Raw genomic sequence first — 26,632 nt, 5'->3', positions numbered from 1 at the left:
GGTACATTATCCAGCAATATAAAAGTTTACAGGAGTTCCTGCTGTGGTGCAGCAGGTTAAGAATCCGATTGAGGCAGCTTGGGTTACTGTGGAGACAAGGGTTTGATTCCCTGGCCGGGAGCAGTGGGTTAAAAGATCCAGCACTGCTGCTGTAGCTGCAGTGTAGGTCTCATCCGTGGCTCCGATTCAGTCCCTAGCCAGGAACTTCCATATGCCATGGGTTTGGCCATTAAAGAAAAAAAAAAAAGTTCACAAAAAATGTATTGAGCTTCTACTATTTGCCAGGCATTAAACAGCAATAGCAACAACAGCATTCTCAATCTATTCCTGCCCTATGTCCTTCTCCCATCACAATGGCCGAAAGCGGAAGGGAGAGAGACCACAGTCCCAGGCTGGATCGCCTGGCTGTTTTCTTCTCAAAGCAGCTGTGATTTTTCCCTCTGGATTTTCTATTTGGTGGGCTACTGTGGGGCATTTTGCTCAATGCCGGCTGGCATTAGATCGGGCTGGTAACGGAGTGCCCTGCAGCAGGGCTTAGGGCAAGAAATGAAAGGTGTAAGATGCCCTACAAGCAGTAGACAGATGTCACACCTGCTTGCTGCATCCAGCAATGCTAGGCAATGCCTGGATACACACATTCCTGCTCTCCATCTGCAAAATCCTGACATGTCATTTGTCATCCCATAAAATACACTGAGCTCCTACCATATGCTAGACCCTCTGCTGGGCCCTTCAGCACACCTCACTTTGCTCTCACTACAACTGTCTTGCAAGGGTTATGATCTTCACCCTCTAGCCGAGGAAACTGAGGCCTGAGAGGTGACAGGACTTCCCTCAGCTCACTCTGCTCAGCAGTAGATTCCAACCTCATTCTGCCGGCTGCCATCCTCCACCTTCTCTGGATGCATCTTTTCCCAGGGTTTCTGAGGTTACCCGAAGCTCTAAGAAAGAAACCAAATTGGCTTGATTTTGCCCTCTTGAAGATTTTTGAAATTTTGCATCATTCATCAGGAAAACTCGAGCTGAAGCTGCCCTTTGGTGACAGCACTCACTCCTCATGGGGAAGGGCCTCCCTCGTTGCCCGACATACACTTCCAGACTAGAGAAGAGCAGAAAAAGGGAGGTGGGATGACCTTTGACCCAAGTATCCAGCAGGGCACGCTTATTTAATATTTGAAAGAATGAATGAATGAATGAATGAATGGTATTCTGCTTACATGCTCTCCCTGTGTTAAGACGATGTCGTGTCTGTCTCCACTCTAAATCCTTAAGGCAGGGACTGTATCTACTTCATCTCTGGATCCCAATAATCAGGCCCTGGCACAAAAGAGGAGCCCCATAAACAAATACTTACAAATTATTAGAGATAAATAGGGGAAGAGCCTTGAATTTACCTCTGGACTCCAATAAGACTCCTCTAAGTCCTGTGAATTTCACACCCAACTAAACAGCAGCGGCACCAACTAGTTTCAATAAGTGGTTTTATTACTGGTTAGATTTTACAAATTCTGATATTCGAACAGACTTCCACCTTAAAATTCTAAAACAACAAAGCGACCGTTGGAGGGGATTTGATTTTTTTTTTCCTTTTTTTTCTTTTTAGGACTATTCAAAGTAACAAATTTTTTTTTTTTTTTTTTTTTACATTTTTGCTCTGGTCATAAATATACAGAGAGAAAAAGAGGGAGAGAAAAATGAACAAGTCATCCAAAGTATGGAGATAAAACAGTATTCCTAAGGCACGTGGCAGTCTTTGAAAATACAGAAGCTCTAGCCAACTTAAATTATTTGTTGTTTTTCCTCGCTCAGTCCACAAAACTGTACAGTGACACAAATGTTGTGTTGCAGATAGATCTTCCAAGTAATTCCAGTCCACACTGCTGCGGCAGCCGGGGGTGGGGCGCGGGCGGGGTGGGGGGGCGATTATTTTCTTCCTCAGTTTCCAGGCGAGATCCTAAAATGTGGTTAGTTAGTTGCTCAAAGCCTCTATTTTAAAATACACTTGGAATTCAACTAAAGATAATTTCTTTTTTAAAGAAATTGTGGGGCGGGGCGGGGGGGAGTGGAGGTGGGGGGACCGCGAGTCATTAGAAAAGGTTGGTAAGAGTCGTTTGCGAGGGGCTGTGAGGCTCGTGGCCCTCCAGGTTGCCAGGCACAGAAGTTAAGACGGACGTCACAGTCGGCAGGGTGGGACTAGTCAAGTCTGTGAGGGTGGTGGGCGTGCTGGAGGGGCTGAGCGAGGCGTTGGACAGCTCCGAAGCGGGCCCCGACGGCGTCCCCGTCTGCAGCGCCGCCTCCGTGGACTTGTCCACGCCCGTGTTTTCCTGCCGTAAGAGGTTGCGCCTGAACTTGGCCCGGGCGTTCTGAAACCAGACCTGCGTGGAGGGGGGGAAGACGGAAGGGCTGGTCAGAGGAAGGCGGGCAGGATCCCCGAGAAGAGCAGAGCACCCCCCCCACCCCCCACCCCCAGCCCCACTACCCCGCCACTGTTTAAGGCAGGGATGCTAATCAGTGGTCGGCAGAAGGGAGGGCGGGAGATTGAAAAGTCAGCCCCACCGAGAGTTTGTTCTGAATACAATAAAAATGTCCTTTCCTCTCATTGGCTGTTCCGGGGTTTCCCCTTCTGTTAGAAGGTTCCAGAGCTGAGCCGCATTCCCCTATATCACAGCCACTGGCCACGGGGAGCCCACTCAGCACTTGAAACGTGACTAGTTCCCAAAACAGCCAGTCTGTACGTGAGAAGAGACATCAGATTTGAAGACTTGGTAGGAAAAAAAAAAAAAAGGAGGTAGACCTCAGCGGTAATTTTTATTTTGATTATATGTTGAAATGAGAATCTATCAGACATATTGGGCCAAACAAAATATACTCTTAGAGTTCCCATCGTGGCACAGCAGAAACGAATCCGACTAGGAACCATGAGGTTGCAGGTTCTATCTCTGGCCTTGCTCAGTGGGTTAAGGATCTGGTTTTGCCATGAGCTGTGGTGTAGGTCGCAGACGAGGCTCGCATCCTGTGCTGCTGTGGATGTGGCGTAGGCCAGCACCTGTAGCTCTGATTTGACCACTAGCCTCGGAACCTCCATATGCCACAAGTTCGGCCCTAAAATGCACACACGCACAAAAAAGGGTATGCTCTTAAAATTAACTTTACCAGTTTCTTTCTTTTTGCTTTTTTAATGTGGCTACACGAGAATTTAAAATGTAAGATTATATATGTGGCTCACGTTGCCTTTCTATTCTGTTCTGGAAGATTCACACAAACCAGATCGCAATCCTTTTTCACAATGGTTGAGAAATTTGTTTTTTCAGCAGTCGCCTTTAAGCAGGCAAGAGATCCCACAGGTTCTTGTTGGTACAATTTTTAAAGTTTTTCTTGGTGAGTCAGTCTGGGAAATACTAGAATGGTATAAAGAACACACAGGAATCAGTCAATAAAGAGCTACTAAGAGGAGGAAAAGACGAGATCCTAATCCCCACCACCATCCGTTGGAGAAAGTGCCAGCACCCCACACCCCTGGGTTTCAGGTTCAGGGCAGAGTGGGCACAGCTGCCTGATTAGAAGAAGGCCAAGCAGTGGTGTGCCCCACAGACCCCCTCTCCCAACCCGCCATGTCCCAGTGTCCTTCATGAGAGCTGGGGTGGCGGCCACGTTACCGGAGCTTGGTATGAGAAGAATGCCCAAGAGAGAACAAGGGTTTGCTTTCATTTTCCCCTGGGCACAGACTCACGCACACATCCATACCCACGCGGCTGCAACCGAGCCTACCGTACCCACGAAGACAAGTAGCAAAAGCCATCTACACAGCGCCCCCACCACCACCACTAGCCTGCCCACCAGTCGAACTCCACAGAGAGATTCTGCTGTACCCTGAGGTCCTCAAAGTACTTTGGGAGAAGCCTAGAGACTCTCGGAGTGGGGGGAGGATGGGCGGTTGTATCTCCCAAAGAGAAACAGCCCAAGGGGCCGGGCCCCTTCACTTCCCTTTGCGTGAGGAAAACACCCGCCAGAAGCCTCCCCATAAAACAAAGGACCTTTGGGAATTTTACAGATTCTGGGGTGTCCAGTTGCCTATTTCCAGATGTGCCTGCATCTGCCTGTCTTCCCAGTGTCTCAGTCAGGGATGGGAAGGGCTGACTCCTGGCCCTTCCCTCCCCTGGGGACCACCGCAGCTCCAGGAGCCTGTCGCCTCAAACCCACCTTTTTGGTGGCCTGATACAACTTGGGCTCAATTAAAAAGCACAGCCCCGAGGATCCTGGAGTGAGGAGGGATCAGGACCCTGTGTAGCTGGGAAACAAAGATCTCACCCCAGCACGCTGGGTCTTTGCAGGAAGAAAGCACATTTTCCCTGGCCTTCTGCCCTGAGCAAGCCCACCGCCTCTTCCAGGGGCTTGCAAACAAGCATGGTGCTTCAAGACCAGCCTTAACAAGCACTTCTTGGAGTGGGAGCTCCTTGCTGTGTCCATGTGGCTCAGAGAAGGACCGATGGAGAGAATGATGGAGAAAGCCCCCAAAGACAGGCCCTCAGAAAAAGGAGGAGACTTCGCAAAGTGTCACTGCAGATTGGGGATGAGAAGGGCCAGAGACTTGCTGTGTATCTGACTCCCCAAGCGGTAGCAGGAGCGGGAAGCCCTGGGGGCGGTGCATGGCCTGTTGGTCCGGGACTTGAAGCCCTGGGGAAGGGCTGGAACCAGTTAGTTGCTGGCTGTTTGCTCTTTCTCCAGCGTTGCCCTTAACAGTGGTTTGTAAACAATGACACCATCTTCCACCACTGCCTTCTCTGCTTTACTGGATCTGAGGCGCTGGGAATGTGGTGGATAAAAGTCAACAACACAACTAAAAGCCAGCTGCTCTGGGGGTTTGCGTTGAGTTTGTTTCTCACCCTAAGCCAGGCTTCACCACAGTGCTCCTGGGTATTTCAGAAAATCCCCTCCCGAGAGGTTGTTGGGACAGGGACCCTGTCTCAGTCGTCTTCGTGTCCCTGAGGACGTGCACAGGGACTGGCAAAGATTAAGAGTCAGTCACGTGCACTGAGTTAATAGTAATAATAAGAGATAAGAATTATCGCCTTCTACCTGCCAGGCACCAGGCCACCCTCTAACACGCACCATCACAGGTTATCTCCATGACGGGCCAAGGGGTGGTGGGGGCAGAGGCGGGGGCGGGGGGGGGGCTCTATCACCATCCTCATTTTAGAGTTTTAAAACCAAAGCAACTCGGAGAGGTGAAGTCACTTGCCCAAGGTCACACAGAGGCCAAGCTGAAATTAGAATCCAGGATTATCTGCCATAAAAAGTCCATGCTCTCCCTACCACATGATCCCGAGTGAGTCAGCAAGTGAATGAATGAATGAATGAATGGGTGAGTGAATGAATAAACACAGAAGCAACTGAGGTGCAGTGGCAAATGCACTGGATGTAGCTTCCAGTTCTGATTCTGCCACTGACCAACCGAGCGACCTGGGCTAGTCCCCTTCCTCTGGGTCTGCCTCCGTTTCCCTCCCTGTACAAGGGGGGTGGACCACACCACATGGTCTCTATGGCCTCTTGGGGTTCTGACAGGCTGGGATGCTAGGGCAGCTGCAAGAAGGAAGATGAGCTGCTTGCTCTACCCACCCATCTTCTTAAACTGAAGCCCTCTCATCGTCTGCAGGGAGTGCCCCAGCTGGCACCCTGGGGATCCCCACTTAGTCCTGGTTGATGAGGAAGCCCGCATGACTACGTGCCCCTCCTGGGGTGTGCCTCACAAATCCCCCTCCCCAGGACTCGGTCATCAAGGAGACCAGGAGGGCCAGTGAGAATTCACTTTGTCCCACACATCTCCTCCTGGGTCGGTAAGGAAATCAGCCAAAGGACAAAAGCGTCATGCCCCCCAACATCCGTGGCATTTGACTACGACATCGAGACCAATGGCTGCATCCGAGGCATCCAACCAGATGGGACAAGTGGAAGTCACACCACAGCCACTCCATGCAGTTGCAGAGGAAACGTCTCGTGACAAATGTTAAGTGAGGGAAATAACAAAATCATGTCCTCTGGTATGACAACTTCATAAAGCAAATATAACAACGAACATTATTCACTCACAAGGCAAGGTCTTAGCACCATTCTAAGCATTTTATACACATGAACTCCCAGTGCTTTACAAGGTCAGAATAATACTATTGTCGGGTGAGGAGCTTGAGGCCCAGAGCCCAGCCAAAGAGGTGGAGCTGAGATGTGGAGCCGGGTAGGCTGGGCCCACACCCTTACCCACTACTTAACCTCCACCTGCACAACTGGATTACTGGTTTCCTATATCCTCGCATGGGTGATTTCCCCCCATGTGTCTAACCCCTCTGTATGGTTGTTCTATTATTTTATTAAAAAGTTTTTTAGGGCCACACCCATGGCATATGGAAGTTCCCAGGCTCAGGGTTCAAATCAGAGCTGCAGCTGCCAGCCACAGCCACAGCCACAGCCACAGCCACAGCCACACGGGATTGGGAGCTGCCATCTGCGACCTACACCACAGCTCACAGCAAGGCCGGATCCTTAACCCACTAAGCAAGGCCAAGGATTGAACCCACGCCCGCATGGATACCAGTTGGGTTCGTTACCGGTGAGCCATGATGGGAACTCCAATTTTATAACTTTAAAGAAAATTCTTTTTAAAGAATGAAAAATAACGAGCCCTGGACTTGACATCATGACCCCTTGGTTCCTGCTCCAGGGCTACAACTACTTTGCTGTGGGGCCTTGGACGAGTCACTCCACCTGTCTGAGCTTCAGCGACCTCTTTTCTAATATGAGAGATGTGATGGAGTTCCCAGGTGGCACAGCAGGTCAAGAATACAGTGTCATCACTGCAGCAGCTGGTGTGGCTGCTGTGGTGAGGGTTCAGTCCCTGGCCTGGAAACATCTGCATGCAGCATGTATGGCCAATAAATAAATAATAAATAAAATGAGAAATTCAAGCCACATCATCTATGAAACCCCATCCGGCTTCAACCATCAACAACTAGATCAAACACTTCCCAAGTGACAGGCAGAACGATGCTCACTCTCCCCATTTTACAGGTAAAAAAGCTGAGGCTCAAAGAACTGAAGTCCCAATTTAAACCTCACCTCCTCAGAAAAGTCACTCCTGACTACCTCTCTCCCCTGGTCAGGTCCCCATGTTCGGGCCCTTGTCACACCCCCATTATTTTTCCATCCTAGCACTTGTTCTATTTCATTTTCATCAAGAGTTAAATAAGGGTTCTGTGGCCAAATCTGGGAAATGCTGGATGAGACAAACTTGAATCTCTTCAAGATTTCTCAATGCCTGTATTAATGCCACCATGCTCTGAGTTCCAAGAAGACAGACAATCTTTAGCTTTCCCAAACTTATTTGGTCCTGGAATCATTCAAAAGATATTTTTATTATGAGACATTTCAAATATACAGAAAAAGATAGAGATGAATCTCATCAGCATCGTAATTATGTATGCAATACTTGCTGGGCACTGTCTCCCCTCCGGACTGTATGTTCCAGCTGGGCCGTGCACCGCCACGGTCACCTCTGAATTCTCAGTGCCTCAGGCCCCACCCAGAACATGGCAGGTCAGTGTATTTGTCGACAAAGTGAACAAAGGAAAGCTAGTGTTCTCAGTTCCTAAGTTCTCACCTAGTTGAATGAGGACTAACAAGTCAGCTGAAGAATATATCTCAACGGTGGGTTATTAAAATGTATTTTCTTTCAAAGTCACACCAGGAACCCCTAAGGAGACCCTCATCCCAATCAATCAGTTCGCCATCCCCTTCCCAAGCCTGGAGCATCTTAATATTGCACCTTCCTGACCCTTCCTAGAGAAGGGAGAGGGGAGACTCAGAGGATGTGCTGAGAATGGTCTCCAAGAACCGGCAAAGCCTAATGTCTTAATGGACCTCTATCCAAGGGGCCATTCCGTCTGCCGGTCACCTTGCCCACTGATGACAAGTGAGGACTGTGGTTTTTGTGCTGCTGCCGATGATAATTTTCAGCACTTCTTAGGCCCTTGGGGCTTTACAACAGAATTCCTGCTTTTCCTACCAAGGTATGGCATCTATGCCCCACTCCTTCCCTTGTCTCATCCCCCAACTGTACTGCTGCATTCAGGAGCAACATCCAAGCGGATGGGATGCTGGGACTCGTAATCCCTACGCTGTGCTATTCTGGAAAGAGCTGTGGAATCAGACCAATCTGGGCTTGACTTCTCTCATCACTTATTAGCTGTGAGCCATGCAAGGGTTTTAGCCTCCCTGAACCTCAGTTTGTTCATCTGCAGAACGAAGATAATTAAATTTTCTAAATGTATGTAAAAGGGGTGATAGATTGAACCCCCTAGGTAAATGTGTACAAAATTAATGTGCATTAAGTCCTTAATATATACTTTATAAATTATACTTCATGTCATCTGATTTACTCCATGCAACCACCTAGTGAAGACATTATTATCATCCTGTTTTCCAGCTGAAGCCCAAAGAGGTTAAGTCACACACTCTTGATCACTCAGGGAATAAGTGGGAGGACAGAGTCTGGACCTCATATCATACTGTGTCCCAGGCCTGCCATGTTAATGGGGCTTATGAATTACATATTCAGTAACAGCCTAGAGCCCCTAGACACACACACCCACACACACACACAAACACACACACACACACACACATACCCTACAACATCCACTTCTGGGAACACAGCCTCAATCTCAACCAGTCCCTGCCATGCAGACTCTCTAAAGGGTCAAAGTGGACCACAGCCTGCAGGGGGCACTCATGGTCTGGTACCATTATGATGGTGTAGACAGTGATGAGAAACCATTTCACAGGGCCTTACTTGGTACCAACCAGCAGACACCATGCTGGAGCCTTCCCATCATAGTCTCAATCCTCAGGAATCCTCAAGGTACAAACTACTATTATCTCCACTTCAAAGACAAGGAATTGGGCTTCAAGAGAAGTTAAAGTGCCCAAATCACACCGCTGGTATGTCAGAAAGTATCTGAATCTGTATGTTACCTTCCAGAGGTCACGCCACCAGCTGCCTTGCCACAAACTGCCCCCATCCCATCTCCCCCAGCAGCCATCAGTACCCAACACCTGGGAGAGAGCCCCACCCTGCTAATGCTTGGCTCCTGTATCCTCCAGTAAATCACTTCAGCTCACTAGTTCTTAAGCGTCTCATCTGTAAAATGGGAAGGAAAATATGAAGGTGAGGGAGATGAGTGGCTGCAAAGATAACGCTTTGCAAACTGCTGCATATTCATGAGCTGCGGTGCTGTCGGAGAATATTAAGGATTTGTGCAGGAGATTGGGAGGAGGGAGAACAGTGGTCTGATGTGTCCTAGGGGTATGACAGCCCTTACCTCAACAATGTACGGGTGATACACTCAGAGGCAGTCACTGATGGGTTGGTTTAGAGGAAAAAGCAATGCCCACTGATCAGACAGGCCTGGATTTGAATCTCAGTCAAGTGTGTCTTGGAGCAAATGGAAATCATTTGGGCCTCAACAATTCTCTTTTTTTTTTTTTTTTTTTTTGTCTTTTTAGGGCCGAATCCACAGGACATGGAGATTCCCAGGCTAGGGATCAAATCAGAGCTGTAGCCACTGGCCTACACCACAGCTCACTGCAATGCCGGACCCATAACCCACTGAGCGAGGCCAGGGATTGAGCCTGAATCCTCATGGATGCTAGTCAGATTCATTTCCCCTGAGCCACGACAGGAACCCCAACAATTCTCATCTGTACAGTGGTGAAGGGATCATGACAGCGAGGACTCAATGAGCAAATTCATCTCACAGGCCTTTCAAAGTCCCTGACATACAGAAGAGCTCTCAAACATTTATTGATTAACAGGCATACCATAACTGTCAGTGCTTCTCTCTCAACTAGTCCCATGCCCCTGGCTTTCTGAGTCCCCGTGGTGGAGAGGGCAGGCAGGTGTGAACAGCCCTGGGTCAGGGTTCTAGGGGAAGAGGCAAGCCTAGACTCAGGTCACTCAGGGGAACTTTTCCTCACACACAAGGTAGGTAGCTGGTCTCTCCCCTGGTCTCCTGCAGAACCCTCCCCCTCCCAAACAACTACACTGTGGGGAAACTGGCTGTGGATCTGTCTTGACACCTAACAGATGAATTTCTTCAGGGCCAGAAGAAATTCATCTCAGTGGTTCATTCATCTCTGTATGCCCAGGGCCTGGTGCCAATAGGTATTTGGTCAGATGAAAGAATGAGAGATAACTGTGCTGGAAATCCAACGTGCTCCTAAATCAAGCCTCCTACCTTACCAGAGCCAGCAGGGATTGGCTCCTCACCCCAGATTCAGACCCAACCATGGACACTTAGTCTTTATTTCACTTAATCTGCATAACTGGTGGGGTAAATGGGTGCCCATTTTACAGATGAGAAAGCGATGACTCACAACGAGTAGAAGGGCAGAATGGAACCCAGCTCTATCTGACATCAAGCCGCTGCCACTGCCCCAGCCCCTGCCCCTGCCCGGCTTCCAGGGTTTGATTCACAGACTGCTCCCCCCCCAACCCCACCCCACCAACTCACCCCCGCGGCGGCGGAGTCTAGAGAGAGGAAGGGACTACTAACCAGGAGAAAAGGCGGCGACCTCGAGTCCTCGGTCCAAATTCACCCAGGGCTGAGGAAGAGACTGGGTGCCAAGGAGCGTCCCGCGACCTAATCCCCAAAAGATAAAGTCCGAGGGAAACGGACCAGCCGGATCCGAGACCCCAACGGGCGCAGCAGTACCCCCGCCTCTTCTCCAGCCCTGGCCAGAGGAACTTTGGGCCAAAAGGGCCGTAATGCGAGGGGCGGGGCCTAAGCGGCGCTCCAAGGCGGGGGGCGGGCCCAGAAAGACGCATCAGCGTCCCATTGGCTGGCCCTCACCTCCCTCCGCTACTTCAGGAGCCGGCGCAAGACCAAGAGGCCCATGCGGTGCGCAGGTGACCCCGCTCTCCAGAGATCTGCGGACCCTTGGCCGCATCACAGTCTCATCCTGCCACCGCCGTCACCCTCAAAATGCTTTTGAAAAAATTCTAACAGACGCGCAGGAAAACAGGGCGGCTCCACAGCCTTCGGTGTCTATCACCCTCATCCCCTCGGTGTTGCCACTCACCCCAAGGCCCTTAATCCCCTTAGATCTGGGGCTGGAAGGTGGGTCAGAATGACCTGTACTCGAATCCCAGCACCACTCTTCCTGTTGTGAGACCACGGTCGGATCACTTCATCTTTCGGTATTCTTACTCCTCACATCTGCAGTGTTATCCCTACAATCACACGTTCTGAGGAATAAATTGGTTAAACTGGCTATAAAGGGAGATTTTCTCCCACCTCATCATGGGACAGATGGGAAAACTGAAGTCCAACCACCAGAATAATCATTCATACTAGTTAATATATCAGTTAACTGGTTAATCTAGTTAATGTCATTCTTAGCTGCCATCCACTGAGTGGGTTAAGTATCAGCTACTGTGATGGGCACTGATATTATCTCAGTGGCTTCTCCACTAAGCCTGCAATGTAGACAATTTCTTGTGTCCATTTCATATAAGGGAACTGAGGCTCGAGGAGTTAAGTGCCTTGCCAAGGACCAGGAAATGAGTACCAGGAGGAGATGAAGATTTAAAAAGTGGTGGCCCAAGGCTCTGCCACAAGTTTGAGACATGCGAGTGCCTGGGACTCTCCAAACTGGGGTTCTTAACATCTTTGGGGTGATGGACAGACCCTTAGGAAATCTGGTGAAAGCGCTGGACCCTCTCTATCAAGAAAGCACCCTCACATACAAGTGCAATGCTGCTTAGTTTCAGAGGCACCCATCTACTTCCACCCAGAGGATCTGTCCTAATCCCCCCTCCCTCACCAAACCTCGCTTCTGGGAGAGTCTGAGAGACAACAAAGAAACAGAAGGAAAATCTAGAGACAGAAAGAAAGAGAGAAACTAGAGAGTGCAAGCAAGGAGCAGGAAGCAGAAGGAGCAAACAGCTCACAGCAGTTGCCTTGGACGGGCATCATGGGATGAGGGGCCAAGGTGGGGAGGGGAGCTCTGGATTTATCTGAAATGCTTGAACCTTTTACAACATGAACATATTTGAGTGTCACTTGAGTAATAAATAGCAACTAAGAATTGCTTACAAGGAAGAAAAGAAACTGTGTAGACAAAGAGGACAGAGAGACTCACAGACACAAAACAGAAACATTAAGGGACAAAAATTGAAGGACGAACATGAGGAACAAAAATTGTAGAAGAGAGCAGACAAAGTTGTAGGCGGGGGGGAGAATGAAATACAGCTCGAGACAGACGGAAGAGATGGACAAAGAGAATGATAAACAAAAAGATAGGCTGGTGTAGAGACGAAAGTCCTTCCAAGGCCTGCTTCCAAGGTGGTGGGGTTGCATCCCAGGCCCTGGCACCGCAGATGCCCCCGCCCCCGGCCCCGCCCCCGCTGACCTGGAGGACTCGCTTGGTGAGGCCCGTCTTTTGCGCGAGTTGCTTCAAGTCCTTGGCGTCGGGGTTGTGGTTAATGGCAAAGTAAGACTTCATGGTCCGAAGCTGGTGGTGCTTGAAGGAAGTGCGCATGCGCTTCGTCTTCTGGCTGCTCGGGTAGGGCTGGTCCCGGTCCAGGTGTTCCGCGTCGTTCTCATTGCAGCTCAGCGCTAGGGAGGGGATGCAGAGGCAGCAGGTGAACCTCCTGGCCCCCCCTCCCCCACGACACTGCCAAGATCACACCCACCCCACGCTCCGCCAAATGTTTCTAGCCTCCGGACCACACTGCGGGCGCGCACCCTGCTGAGATGGTGATATTATCCCCATTTTCTAGATTTACAGGGGAATCTGAGGTTCAGAGGGCCACCTGCTCACTCAGCTAGGAAATGCTGGATTCAAACCCAGCTCTAGGAGAATCCAAAAACTATCCTGAGCCATCATGTTACAATAATAATAATAACAACAATAATAATATGACAACAAGAACAACTTGTTGATGACTTATTCAACTCCAGATAATTCGATAAAGGCTTTACATATACGCTTTCATCCTCAAAACAACCCTTTGAGCCAAGGTTTATTTTCCCCTTTTTACAGATGTTGAAACTGAGGCTCCAATAGGGAAGTCACTTGACTGCGGATGCAATCTTCCCGCTTCCCCCTGCACTCCCTAAAGGGGAACGAAATCTCCATTCACACACACCCCACCACCACCACCACCACCACCACCACACACACACACACACACATACACACACACACACACACACACACACACACACACAGTGTCTGGCCAAGCACATGGAATCACAGACTTCCACTCACTTTCCATACCTCCACACTTACTTTCATTTCTCCCACATCAGTTCCCACACCCAAAAGTACTACGCCACCCCTGTGCCCTGGGGCCTCATGCACTGGGCCGAAGGTTGGAAACTGTATTTTGTAGTTTAATCCTCACCACTGCCCTCTGAGGCAGTTGTTTCTCAGTTTTACAAATAAGGTGAAGGAGGCAGAGAGGTTAAGCAATCTCACCTAGTGGCTAAGTTCTAACCAGAAAGGGAAGGAAGTTGGAGGAAGAAATTAACATGTATTTAACACCCCACACCCAGGCGTATGCCTTTGGCTCTACATACATCAGGGGACCTTCACTGCTGCTCCAAGAGCTGGCTACTGCTATGCACCCCATCTTAGACGAGGAAACTAACACTGAGGGAAATGAAGCCACACCACTGGTAACGGAAGAACCTACATTCAACACTGCAGCCCTTGCCATTTCTTTCCTCCACACCACAGAGGCAGACCAAGATGAAGCCGGACTCTTTGGGGAGCCCATCCCCATCCAGAAGGGGCCCAGCTGGGGCCCAGCTGCCAATGCCTGGAAGGCACTGGAGGTGGGGGACAGGGATGGAAATCTCAGGCATCAGAAAGGTGCTTGCCAACGTGGTGGCTGATGGGGACCTGCGAGACCCCTCTCTAAGATCCCCTCAATACATCGTGAGCCATCCCACACGTAAGGTCTTAGTTTGGGGACCTCATACAAAATTAATTCAGTCCCCCTAAAGTGGGCAACTGGGAATGCATCTGTCTTATCACAGACCCATAATAGAGCTGCCAGATTTAGCAAATAAAAATACAGTTTGCCCAGTTAAATCTGAATTTCAGATAAACAACGATTTTTTTAGAATGATGTCTCAAATACTGCATGAGACATACCTATACTGATTCGTTGTTGGCTTAAAATTCAAATATTGCATGGCATACAATTTAACTAAGAAATTATTCGTTGTTTATTTAGAATTCAAAGTGTATGAGGTACACTAAAACTTTATTTGTCATTTACCCCGAATCCACATTTAAATGGGACTCCTGTGTTTTATCTGGCAACACTACCTCAGAAGCACTCCTGCTCTCCAGGTGACCTGCTCCTCCCCTGCCCAAGAGAAGAAAAAATTTGCAAGATGCAGGTCTTGTCCCTAACCTTGCAGTCAGCAAGTGGCTACACCTCCTAAGGGCCCCTTCCCACATGCACCCTGGCACCCAAGTCCTCCACCAGGGCTGCACTCCCACTGAGAGCGCCCAGAGTGAAGAACAGGGATTCGGCAATTTAAAGGGGATCAGAGACTGACTCCAAATGGGATCCATGGAAACTGCCCTGCCCCCACTGCGGGGAGCGACCCTCTTCTGGCCCCTAGTCCCCAGCTCCACAGGGGGTGGGGCAGGCCTCCCCACAGGGGATCTCTGGGCCCATCCCTCCGCCCAGCCTCTGCCTGGGCCTTGCTGCTGTTAATGAGCTCCATGGGGACCCTGGCGCCCCACGCACCCAAGGGACGTGCCCTGAGAGCGGCCTAGATGGGGGGAGGTGGTTTGGGGGAGGTGGTTTGGAGGAGGGAGAAAAAAAGGGCAGGGGAAGGAGAGAAAGAGACAGAGGTAGAAAGAGAATGAAGGGGAAAAAAAGGAGAGATAGTAGGGAAGGAAGATGGACAGAGCCAGGAAAAAAAAAAAAGAAGAAGAAGAAGAGGAGAAGAGATCCAAGAAAAGAAAGCAGTGGATGTGGGGAGAACCAGAGAGAGAGAGACAACTACAAAGCCGGAAAGAAATCAGGAGAGACACAGAGAGGGCCTGGGGGGGCGGCGCAGCGAGGCCCGGAAATAGAGGGGATATTGTGCGGTGGAGGGTCCAGGTTAAGGAACTAAATCCCGGGTCTCGAAGAGACCAGGTCCCTGTGGCGTGGCTTTTTCGAAGCCGTTCCAGGCCAGAGAGTGGTGAAAAGAGGAAAGGGGGAAAGGGAGGGAGGACAGAAAAGGAGTTGGCCCCAGGTAGGGAGGCCGAGGCCAGCCAGCGGCTGGGGCAGGGGGCTGCGCTGGGGGTGGAGAAGCAGCCGTGGAGCCCAGACTTGGTCTGGTGCGGCCCCCCCCTCACTCCCGCCCCAAGCTCCCCGCCAGGTCGCGATTCCCCAGGATCGGATCCGGGGAGGGGCAAGGGGCCGAAGGGAGGGGGAAGACCAAGCTTTTCTCTCTCCTTTTTTTTTTTTTTTTTTTTTTCCTCTCAATTAGGCCGATTCAATGGAGCTAAAGAGCTCGTAAAATCATGAATAATTTACTCGTGATCTGTTATTAACCCATCGGGTTTCGAGCTCTTGTCGCTGGGACTGAACCTGTAATCAAATCTGACTTCGCCTCATTTTACTAAAGACGAGATTGTAGGTTCAATTGTCTAAATAATGGATTGGAATCAAATCAGTAATTACGCCGCCAGGCACACACACACAAAGCTGGGTCTGGGGGAGGCCCGGGCGACCGGCCCGTCCGCGCGGGACTCCCGTGGCCGCGGCGCGCAAACCCGGGCGCAAAGCGCGCGGCCCCGGCCCCTCATCGGCTCCGGCCTCTTGTCCGCACCCCTGGCCCACGGGCAGCCACGCTCCGGGGTGGGGTAGTTTTCAGTTCCGCCTCCGGGACCTGGGCTGCGCTCTCGCACCCGAGGGGCAGCCAGAGGAGAACCGCCGCGGCCACCGCCCCGGAAGGACTTTCCCACCCCGCAGCCCCGCCGCTCCTGCGGTCCTTCCCCAAGCCGCCAGCCGGGCGCACCGACGGCGCCCCCTCCCCACTCGGGCCGAGCTCACGGCCCCTTAGTAAGGTGCTGCCGCTCCTCCACCCGAATGTCCCTCCCCGAGAGCGATGGGTTCTGCAGGGGGTCGGTGTGACTGGACCTCTGGGTTGGGGTGGTCACACAAACAAGCTCGAGTCCTCCTCACACTCAAAATCACGCGCGCACACACACACTTGTCCCGACACAACCGAAATCGCACCCTCCAAGAGGCCCTCTTTCCAGTCCCAGCAGCCACACCGCCCACTGCGGCCATTTCTCTCCTGCTGGTCCGGGGCGAGGGGAAGGAGAGGGACAGCTGCCCGGCCAGGGAGGCACCCCCGCCCCACACTTCCCAATCTAGTCCCGGGAGCCAGAGCCGGAGCCGGGAGAAAGCGAGCGGCACAGCCAAGGGCAGCGTGGGTTGGGAGGGTTTTACTAGCTTAGGAAGCCGGGGCCAAAGGCAGAGACTCCGACGCCCGGAGAGAGAAAAAGAGACAGGAACAGAGAAACCAGGATACACATGCCAAGAGAGAGAGGGGTCTAGAGCAAAAAGGGAAAAAAGAAGAGATGGGCCAAAGAGAAAACGAGGAGATGGCATGCGTGGGGAAGTCCTGTAGAGGTGCCAGCTCCTCTGAAACTCAGCCTCCAGCCATATCTTGCTCAGCCTCGCCAGGGAAGGCAGAGGAGCAGCAAAAAGCACAAATAAACCTCTGTACCTTCTACCTTTCAGTTGCAAACCCGGTTATGAACCTTCGTGCCCGGGGAAAACATAATCCCAATCCCCACCCACCACTCGCGCTGTGGCCCAGCTTCCTACTGGCAGATCCCACTTGATAAATACACCAGGCTTTGTTTGGGGGGACCTGGTCTGGACTCAGCTTAGTCTATTCAGGATGGCGGGTGACGAGGGATGGAAGTTTGGGAGAGCGGCATCTCTGGTAGAGCCTTAAATCCGCCTGGCGGACCTGGCTGCAGCCGCCTCGCTGTTTACCAGACCTCGGTAGCTGTATTTTCCGCCCAGCTCTGTATGTGGTCACCCAGCCAGCAACTTCGTTGGAGCGAACTGGGGACCCCCAGCCATCCCCATTCCCCCCCCACCCCAGCCAGCTCAGATTTGTAAAGATCAAAATAATCCTGACTTCTTCCCCATCACAACCCTCTCTGCACAATCCAGGGTTTTTTGTTTTATTTTTGTGCATTAGACTAAGGGGAAAAGGAGGAAGAAAAAAATCTCTAGTCCGAATCTGTCATAAACGAAAGAAAGTAATTGCAAATAAACTCTATCAAGTTCAGAAGCCAGGGGAGTCATAAACCTTTCCTGGCCACGCAGACTTTGGGCAGATGTTGATGGTTCAGTGTGCTGGGCCTCAGAACCTCCACAGCTGTCCTAAGTGGGGAGAAGCACGGAAGAGGGCAGAGCCTCTCCCGGAATGACCTAGGGTTCAAAGATGCCGGAAATGAGAAATGAACCTTCCACACTACTCCCACTCGGGCCTACTCGGTCTCAACCCCTGACGCTGGCTTCCAAGGGTCGCCGGCTCTCATCCCAGTGCCCCTATGTCATCCGGAACTTGGAGGAAGAGCCCCAGGGAAAACCAAGACCTGGCAGAGCAGAAGGATCAGATCGTGTGGGGCACTAGGACATGCTTTTGTTCAAACGGATCCTTGGCCCAAGTTTCCCAGCCTGCTGCCCTCAGGGCACCTTACAGGACCCGGCCCTCAGGCCAGGCCGAACTCACTCGGCGCCCCCAGCCGCTGTCTGTCCTTTCTCTTGGGATCCCTGCCACTCTTCCCTGCTCATCCATCGTCCCAGCTCCTCTCCCTCAGCCAAGACAAACTAGAGCCTCCAGGACTGTCTGCTCTGTCTCTATCTTTGCACTTTCCGCCCAGTAAAGTGAGTTAAAAGCCTCAAACCAAAAAGCTGTCACTAAAAAAATTCCTCAGCCATGAGGTCCTGCACCCAGAGCATCAAGACCACTAATGCACCCTTTCCTTCCCGCTCCAGCCAGGGACACACGGGCTGGAACCCAGGGAGCTAACGTCCCTTCCGCCAGGTCGTCCTGTGCTTAGGGCCTGGACAGGCTAAAGGCTGGAATAGCCAGAGTGCTATAAGTATACATGTAAAGCGCACCGAAATTCACTCTGTTCTCAGCCACTGATGCCGTGCACTTTCCCTCAACCCGTCGGGGCACTTGAGGCGCCTCGCACTCACCAGCGTTGTAGGCCGCCAGATCCGCACCGGGCCCGGGGCTCTTCCGCTTCCTCGGCCGCCCCTTCTGCACCGTGCCCACGCCATTGTAGTACGGAAGACCCAGAGGATTGGCCCCGGCTGCACCCAGCCCCGCACTCTTGGCCGCTGCAGCTGCCGCTGCTGCAGCCGCCACGTCGGCATGATTGAAGTGCGCGGGGTACTCGCCCTGCAGCAGCGCCTCGAAGTGCAAGCGGCAGTAGACCAGGCTGTCCTTCATGCCGAAGTGGTCACCCGTGGTCAGCATCTTGTTACATGTGGTGCACGTGAAGCAGTTGAGGTGATAAACCAAGTCCCGAGCTCGCATCACCATCTCCGAAGCCGAGATGCCCAGGTGGCAGCGGGCGCAGCGCTGCACAGAGAACCGCCTGTAGGGACCATCGAGGGAGGGACTGTGGGGACACACGGTTGGGTACCCCCCCATATCCCTCCTCCAGGTGCCACTGCTGCCACTGGCCAAAATCCACTCCTTAAAATGGGCAACTAGGATAACTTAGAGGAAGGGGGTTAGAGGGAACTAGATTTTGGCCCAGGTCTGGTCCTACCATGAAATATAGTTTCCCTTAACCATTTTCATGCCTACAAAGGCTTTGCTTTACCCAGAGTCTGAGTAAGCCCCAGGAAAGCCTTTGCTCGGGAGTGATCAGAAACTTCGCACTTACCCCTTCCTCAACCTCTTCCCCTACCCTCCACCCTGTGCCGGGGCATCCTGCAGACCTTTGCAATTTGTAAGAAACACAGAGACAGGGATGCAGAGGCAGGATGAGAGAGAGAGGAGGAAATAAACAGACCTAACCCTAAACCCAGAGAGGAGAAACAAGGAACCTGGAGTCTGTTAGTGATTCCGGTTCTTTAATCCTGGCCAGCTTTCACTCCCATCTCCAGGAAAGACCCGGAAATGCACCCAATCCGCTCCCCCAGTTCTCCTTCCAACTTTGTTCCACACCAGCCGAGACTGCCTGGGTTTGGGGGTGCTTCTTTCGTTCCCTCTAGTGGACCCAAGAAACTTCAAAGGGAGAAGGGGGCAAGGACCACCCATCCCAAGCTTATTTTTGCTCTGAGCTAAGAAGAGGGCAGCTTCTGCTTTGCTCTGGGTCCCTACACTTCACAGATCTTTCCAAGAGTTCCCTCAAATTGCTGTTTAAAAAGGATGCCACCCATTTTGAACTGGCTTGAAGAAGGGAGGACCTAGGTAAGGGAGCCCTCCCTTGGGACTGCAGGGAAGGCAACTGGACAAGATTGTTTTTGAGATGCGGGGTCCAGGGTGCCCAGGGCAGTGGGTCCCGAGGCGGGGGTTACCTGTAGTAGTCTTCTTTGCAGTAGATGCTTCCATCCTTGCTGAAACAGGTGAGCTCCGACTCCAGGTTGAGTTTACACTCGCAGCACTTGAGGCAGCGCATGTGCCACTGCTTGTCCACCGCCAGCAGGTAGTAGCGGTCCGAGATTTTGCCCCCGCAGCCGGCGCACAGCGCAGCGCGGTCACTGCTGATGGACGGCATGGTCTGCGGAGGGAGGGAGGCGCAAGACCGAAGCGCCTGCGTCAGCCTGCGACCCCGCGGCGGCGGCGGCGGCAGCGGCGGCGGCGGCGCCGGCGCGGAAACGGGCACCTGAAGCTCCCTCCGTGGCTCCCGCTAGCCCTAAACACGGGGGAGGAGGGCGCCAGGGTGTGCAGGGTGCTTTCTCCACCCCAAAAGGCCCATATCCGGGAGGTGGGGGGCTCAGAACCTACGCCGGCCCACGGGCCCAAGCCGGCCACGGGCCCAGGACCCGGGACTGGCCTGGATAGATCTTTCTGCTTACTTCTCCCCCTTCCTGTCGCTTTTGCTCTTTTCTCAGAAAGGTTCATGCAGCGTTTGGGGGCTGGAGCAGTGATGGCTACTTCAGCCAAGCCCTCCAAAATCTCCCCCTCAAATTGTTTCTTAAAGGAGCCACTCTGCTGGGCCCCAGGAAAAGAGGTATGATGGCCATTAAAAGTCAACCTCCACACAGACTCCTCTCCAGAGACGTGGTGGAGTTCCTGGCCCCTAACCCCAGTGATCTCTGGATCCTTAAGCGGAAGGTTTAGGCCAGGGCAAATCGCTCAACCTCTGCCCCTCCACCACCTCTGCCCCACTGGCTGGGGCCCTCTTGGGTGCTGAGAGATGGTGAGTGGGGTGCATGGGCACCCTCAAAGTCTCTGAGTGCACGACAGGCCCAATTCAAATCCTCCCCTAACCAAACTGACAGGCTGAGAGGGTTTAACTCCAGAAGACAAGTTCAGAAGCAGAGGCGCTGGAGCTGCTGCTCTTCCTTTCCAAGCGAGAAGCTTCGCTCGTGCTCCCCACCTCCTCTGCCTCTAAAGGTCACTTCTGGGCCCGGCTTGGACAGTGTCTGCTCCTCTGGCCCCCAGAGACGTCTGAGGCAAGGAACTGGCTATTTGGGGCTGAGCTGGTGGAGCCAGGTGTGGAGATCCGACTGGACTCTCCTTCCACAAGGGCCAGGCCAGAGCCTGAACTCCCGGCGCTAACCCGGCCAAGTCGGACCAGCCAGGAGGCCCAAGACGCGATCAACGAAAAAGCGCTGGCCCAGAGGACTCCGACCCGTGAAACTGTGCTAGGGAGGGAACCTGATCGCCAGGAAGCAGGGAACGGCCCAAGTCGGCTGGAGCCCCAGTGCTGCCGGTTGGTTCGTCCTTCCCCGCGCCTCAGGCGGCGGCGCCAGTAGCCAGAGCCGGTGGTGGAGGAGAGCGCGGAGGCTGGCGACCGAAAAGCCGGGAAAAGTGAGAAGAGAGCCATCCGGGCCTCGGGTAGGACTTCGCTCCCACTTCGGGAGAAATCCTCTCTTCCACCCTGAGGGTCTGAAATTTCGGTTTCAACCTTGTTTCCCTCCTCCGCCCCAGCAGCCGGGTTTCCCCTGAGCCGGGAGCTACGGGCCTCGCATCCTGTCCGCGGATCCCCAGCGTCCAGTCCCGTGCGGCACGAAGGACGCTCTCCAAAGTGCCCCCAAACTTAGGAGAGCAGAGGCGCAGACCGAACCGGCCCCATCCCAGCTTTTCGCCCCGACCCCGCAGCCGTGCGCCTACCGTCTCCGTGTCGCCGCGGTCGATGGCGGAGCTGATGGCGGGAGCCTCGCTCTTGGCCCTGCGGTCCATCTCGTCGATGACCCCGTGCACCTCGGGGCCCGACAGACTGTGGAACAGCATCGCGGCGGGACCGGCGGGGCCGGGGGCGCGGCTCCTCCGCGGGAGGGCTTGCCCCCGCCTCAGCTGCCTGGCGCTCCCCGCGCTAACGGGCCCGGTGCATCGCCACCGCGGCCCCGGCCCCGCCCGAGCTCGGCTGCGCCCCCAGGCCGGGCTCCGGGCCCTGGGCGCCCGCGGGCCAGGACGCCTCCCGCCGAGGCGCTAGGGCAGCTACATCGCGGGGCGCCTGGGCGGCGGCGCCAAAGCCAGGGTCACAAGGGCAGGGGGCGGGGGGGGGGTGCTGTGCGGGAGGGGGTGGGAGACCAGGGCAGAGGTCGCCACCCGCCGCGGGCGCTTTCACGCTGCGGGCATCGCCGGCCCGGCTTCGGCGCCCCGGGCGCAAAGCAGAAGCGCAAAGTCTGCCCGAGGCGGCGACGGCTGCAGTCGGGGCTCACCGGGGTGCGACTAGGTGCCCGCGGCGGCCCAGCTGCCTAGACCTCTCCCCTCCCCAGGGTGTGCCCTTAGCCCAAGGCGACCCGCTTAGGCGCTGGGTCGGCTACTGGAGTGGGGATTTCTCCGAAGCCAGCGAGCCGAGCAGAGACACCGGGAGAATTGAAGAGGAGGAGGAGGAAGAGGAGGAGGAGGAGGTGGAGGAGGAGGTGGAGGAGGAGGAGGAGAAAAAGGAGGAGGAGCAGAGTAGGAGGAGGAGCCGCCGGCCGCGGGCCCAGCCGCGCGCAAGGCTCTCCAAGAGCGCGCCGAGCCCAGCCCCGGCTCTGCAGTCCGCGCCAGCCAAGCGTCCGCGCCTTTTCTACAGCCGCGCCTGACATCACGTCCTGCCGCCGCCCCATTGGCCGCCCGGCACCCCGGGCCCTGGCAGCGCGTGCTCCGGGAAGGCGGGAGACCGGAGAGGGAGGGGAGCAGCAAGAGGAGGAGAGGAGCGAAGAGATGGTGGGAGCTGGTGGGCGAGGCTGGAGGGCGGGGGCGGGAGGGAGGAGGGAGAGCGCGGGGTTTGGAGTTTTAAGCTACGAACTGTTTCCTGTAATTTCTTTGGGAAGGAAAATTAAACCCTCTCTCCCCGCCATCTCCATCCTAAGAAGACGCAGCCACTAAAGGATGCTTGAGGAAGTCTCCCTCCAGTCTCCCCTCGGCCCGGAGCCACTCCTCGCGCACCGGCTGGGGAGGCCTGAGAAGGCAGGTCCGGAGCAGAGCTGGGGGAGCCCTCGGCCGCTTCCCGCCGAGTTCTTCCTTTGGCCCAAGCTTCGCGCCGCGGGCTGCGGACTACCGCGCAGGCCTCCTGCGGACCCAGCAGAGCCAGAGAGGCAAGAATCGGCGGGAGCCGTGGCTCCCGGGGAGTGGGGCCAGCCAGTTATCCTCGCTTCCAGCGAGCTAGGGCCCAATTAAAGGCCCAGCAGTGCAGCTCCTTCTCACTCTTCTAGGTCTCTTTCCAGCCAGGAAGAGTGGGCGAAAGCATGGCTTTGGGACTGTGAAAGGCATGGCTTAAGATCCTAGTTCTTCCATTTACTTTCAGTGTAACCTTAGGCAAATGACTTCACTTCCCGGAAGCCTGTTTCTGATCTTTAAATGAGGGTCAAGAAAGCCCTGTCCACATGGATGTGATGAGCGAAAGAGATCACGGGTGTAAACTGCCTGGAACATAGTAGGCACTAAGCAAATTCTCCCATCATTCCCTTTTCCCCTTCCATCTCCTCCCTCTAAAAACTTTCTCACTTGAGCTACCTTAGGCAACAGCAGCGAGGTTATTAAGGATCACAGGCCCAATCTCTGTTGGGTACATCATGCCACAATACAGTTAGAGAAGGGACTCCATCCTGACACCTGCCTGCACCTTTTCGCCAAGGACCAACACCCTGGTGTGCCATGTAAATCCCAACGGCCATTCCAGACTTCAGGCTCAACCGAGAGTCTCCTGGGAGTGATTCTAGGGTGGGTGGTGAAGCTGGATTTAGGAAACAAAAAGTGAACGTAGAGAAAAACTGAATGAGCTAGTCAGTTACAGAGTCCCATCTCCTGACTCTGCTCTGGAGGCAGGTCTGTGTGAAGTGACTTGCTTACCAGCAGGAGGGAAGGGACTAGTCAGGAGATGTGCAGTTTATCTTAGAGGGCATAGAATTGAAGCAGCACAAAATCATACTTTCCACATACCATACATAAATTTCAGACAAATATACCTCTGCTTGTAATACCCAAGCAGTGCATGTTCATATGCGCAAATGCACATGTTCGTCTTTGTTGGCAAAAACAGGGCCAGCAGGAATGCAGAGCTAGCACGTGCACATCAAGTGTAAGTACAGTACAGTACCAGGCAAAAGGATGCCTCTGTAAACTGGAAAATTGCACAGTCGTATGTACAATTGCTCGCTCAGGCTATTCTACCTAAAGCTTTGTGCACGAGTCTACGAGGCCGTGTTTTGTGTATTTGCAAAAACTCTTAAAGTTCCAAGTAAGTGTGTACTCGCTGCATGTGCACAGATGCCCCAAAGCGAGGTAAGGACCATAAACCCAAAGACTCGTGTGTGCGAGCGTTCACACAGCCGTGTGTTCTGGCGCCTGCACACGGCTGGCGCCCAGGCACACGGACGCCTACACACATAAACAAGCATGTTTTACTGACGCATCTGGGGCACTTTCTTTCAAAGAAAGAAGGGAATGAAAATCTAATCTGGGAGTCACTGGGGTTCATCTGGAGGTGGCTCAACTGGTAGGAGAAAATTGTAACAATGCTGGAGCGTCTGTCCTTGGTGCAGCTCTGTGCCCAGGCTGGATGGATGCAATACGTTTTTGAGAACTCCAGGGGCTGCCCTAGGAGCTGCGGGGGGCGGGGAGGGGCACTCAGTAACTCTTGCCGCGGGCTTCCCAAGAAACGTGGAAACACAGCGTGCGGCTCTTCATTTCTCTCATATCTGTAAGCACACGCTTTCTTCGCCACCTCTCTGACCTGCAGCCCACACCCATTGCTGACCGATCCTAAATTTCCTAGCAGTCAGGATTCCCGCCGGGTGCGCCCGCCTATTTATCCCTCCGAGTCAGGCTAGGACGCGCTCCGGTCTGCAAAAGATTCAAACCCATTTCCCGCGGCGGGGCGGGATCTGGGGGCTCCCCAGCCCGGGGGTTCAGAGGCCGGTAACTTTGCTAATCTCCCCCAGCTGCAGGGGGACATCGCACAGCCGCTGAGCCCTGTCCGCGGAGACTAAACAAGGAGAGGAACAGGCTGTAAACACACACATCCTGACACGTGAGTGACATTTACACGGTGCGAGAAGCCGCAGCCGAGGGGATGGCAGGGGGTGGGGGAGCGGGCATCCGCAGGTAAATGGAAGCTGCGGAGGCTTCGGGAACCGCGGCAGCTCGACGCCCCTCCCCCCAGACAGGGACCGAGACTCCCTAAGTCCCTCGGACCTGCCTTTTGTGGGAGGTGACAGGTGAACGGAATTCAGGTCTGGCTACTCTCGCCGCTGCCTACCTCCCCACCATCTGCTTCCTCGCAGACAGGCAGACCCAGCGCATAATGAGGTAGCAGCCTCCAGCCGGCCACCGTGACTAACTCAGAACAAAAGCTCTCCCTCCACGCCTCTTCCAACAAAGGGGCCACCAGCCCCGGCGCTCCCCGAAGGCTGCGGGGCTCCCGGCTGCCGGCTGCGGAGCTGCCGCGCGCAAACTTCCCGGGGCTCCCGGGGCTGCCGGCGCCACGGAGCCGGGGCCGCGGAGGGAGGAAGCACATGCCGCCCAGAGAAAGTGAGGCCGGGCCTGGCGGGGGAAGAGGGGGCGGGAGCCAGGCGGCCGCGGAAGGAGGGTGATTGATCAGTGCGCTGTTCCCGGCGCTCTGTCCCGTTATTAGAGGCGGCCAAAGCAGGGCCACGCAATAACCTCGGAATCGCCAACTAATTGACGCTGCAGGCAACTACTTCATTGTGCGCGCTGGTTTTATGTCTTCATAGCCGGTGATTGACAAGGTGTAATTAGTCATCTCACTCGGTGATAAACATGGGCACCCTCCTCCCGCGGCATCAGGCCGTGTGTACCAGCAGAGGAAGCGATAGTTGACGCTGATATACCATTAAATCAAAATGAAGACGTTCAGAAGTGTGTGTTTGCTGTGACGCTCTGATGGTTTATTTCTCAAATACGGCACCAACAGATTTACTTGATTTGCAAGTTAACTACAACATTAACTGGTTTTATTTATTTTGCCTCTTCTTTCCTTTTCCTAGGCAGGGATGTTGCTCTTGGAGAATGTGAAGACAGTTTGCTTCTTGACAAGCGAGCGAACGGGCGCCCAGATTTTTGCAGCCTCTCGAATCTCCCCCGAGGGAAAGGCAGGAAGAGAAAACGCCTGATTTGGGAGCCACCAGGGAAGGATTCCGCATAGGGGGAGCCACCCTCTTTGGCCCCAGAACGGCCTGCCTGGGGGCCCCCTTTGGGCACTGCCAAAGGACCTCCTGAAACACTGAGGATGGCGCTGGAGACTGGGGTGGGAAAGCCTCTTGGATAATAACTGCAAAGTAGAAAGAGGCCAAAACAACTGTTTCTTCTCTGCCTTAGAGCAAGAAGAACTGCGTCCTTAAAGCTGTTGGCTGCAGTCACAGGGCGAGTGTAACATCTCCTGTTCTCAGGGTTACACCACTCAGCAAATTATTCTCCTTGCTTGCGAAGTGGGTCTTGCTTGGGGTGGGGGGGCGGTGTACGAAGTGGGAGGGGGGGAGGTGTGTGTGTGTTTATGGGGGTGTGTCCCTCTACAGTGAGGCTGCTGCTGGAGGGGCTGGTTATTCATTTCAGAAACCTGGTGGTTTAAATGTTAAAAAGGGAAGGAGCATTGCTGGTTGGGATTGCTGTGGTCTGTCTTGACCCTAATTCTGGTTAGAGAATGGCAGGGACTGAACAAAGCCACCGACATCTGAAAGTCCACTTCCAGTGTCCCACATATGCCCCCAGGAACCTCCCAGTGGGATAAGCTTCCTGCACTTTCCTTTCTCTCTAACCCCTGTCTCACATTTGTATAGCAGGAAAATGGTGATTCCTTGCCACCACCACCGTGCAGGAATGTGAGGTTGTAGACATCTCCAAGAAGAGATGGGGTGAAGCTGAGTCACAAGAATGGCAGAAGAGTCCCACATCTCCAGCGAGGA

General features: G+C 53.6%; 1 protein-coding gene across 1 annotated transcript; it reads right to left on the bottom strand.

The window, feature by feature from the left end:
• On the bottom strand, positions 1,648-21,605 carry LHX2 (LIM homeobox 2). The gene is given in 5 exon segments (NM_001170519.1): positions 1,648-2,375; positions 12,460-12,665; positions 18,296-18,699; positions 19,631-19,833; positions 21,393-21,605. Coding segments are annotated over 5 exon segments (1,221 nt in total). The 5' UTR covers positions 21,513-21,605; the 3' UTR covers positions 1,648-2,087.

Source organism: Sus scrofa, chromosome 1 (genome assembly GCF_000003025.6).
Source record: "Sus scrofa isolate TJ Tabasco breed Duroc chromosome 1, Sscrofa11.1, whole genome shotgun sequence".
Lineage (NCBI taxonomy): Eukaryota > Metazoa > Chordata > Mammalia > Artiodactyla > Suidae > Sus > Sus scrofa.
Note: the sequence above shows the minus strand (reverse complement) of the source record. Positions and strands in the feature narration are given on the sequence as shown.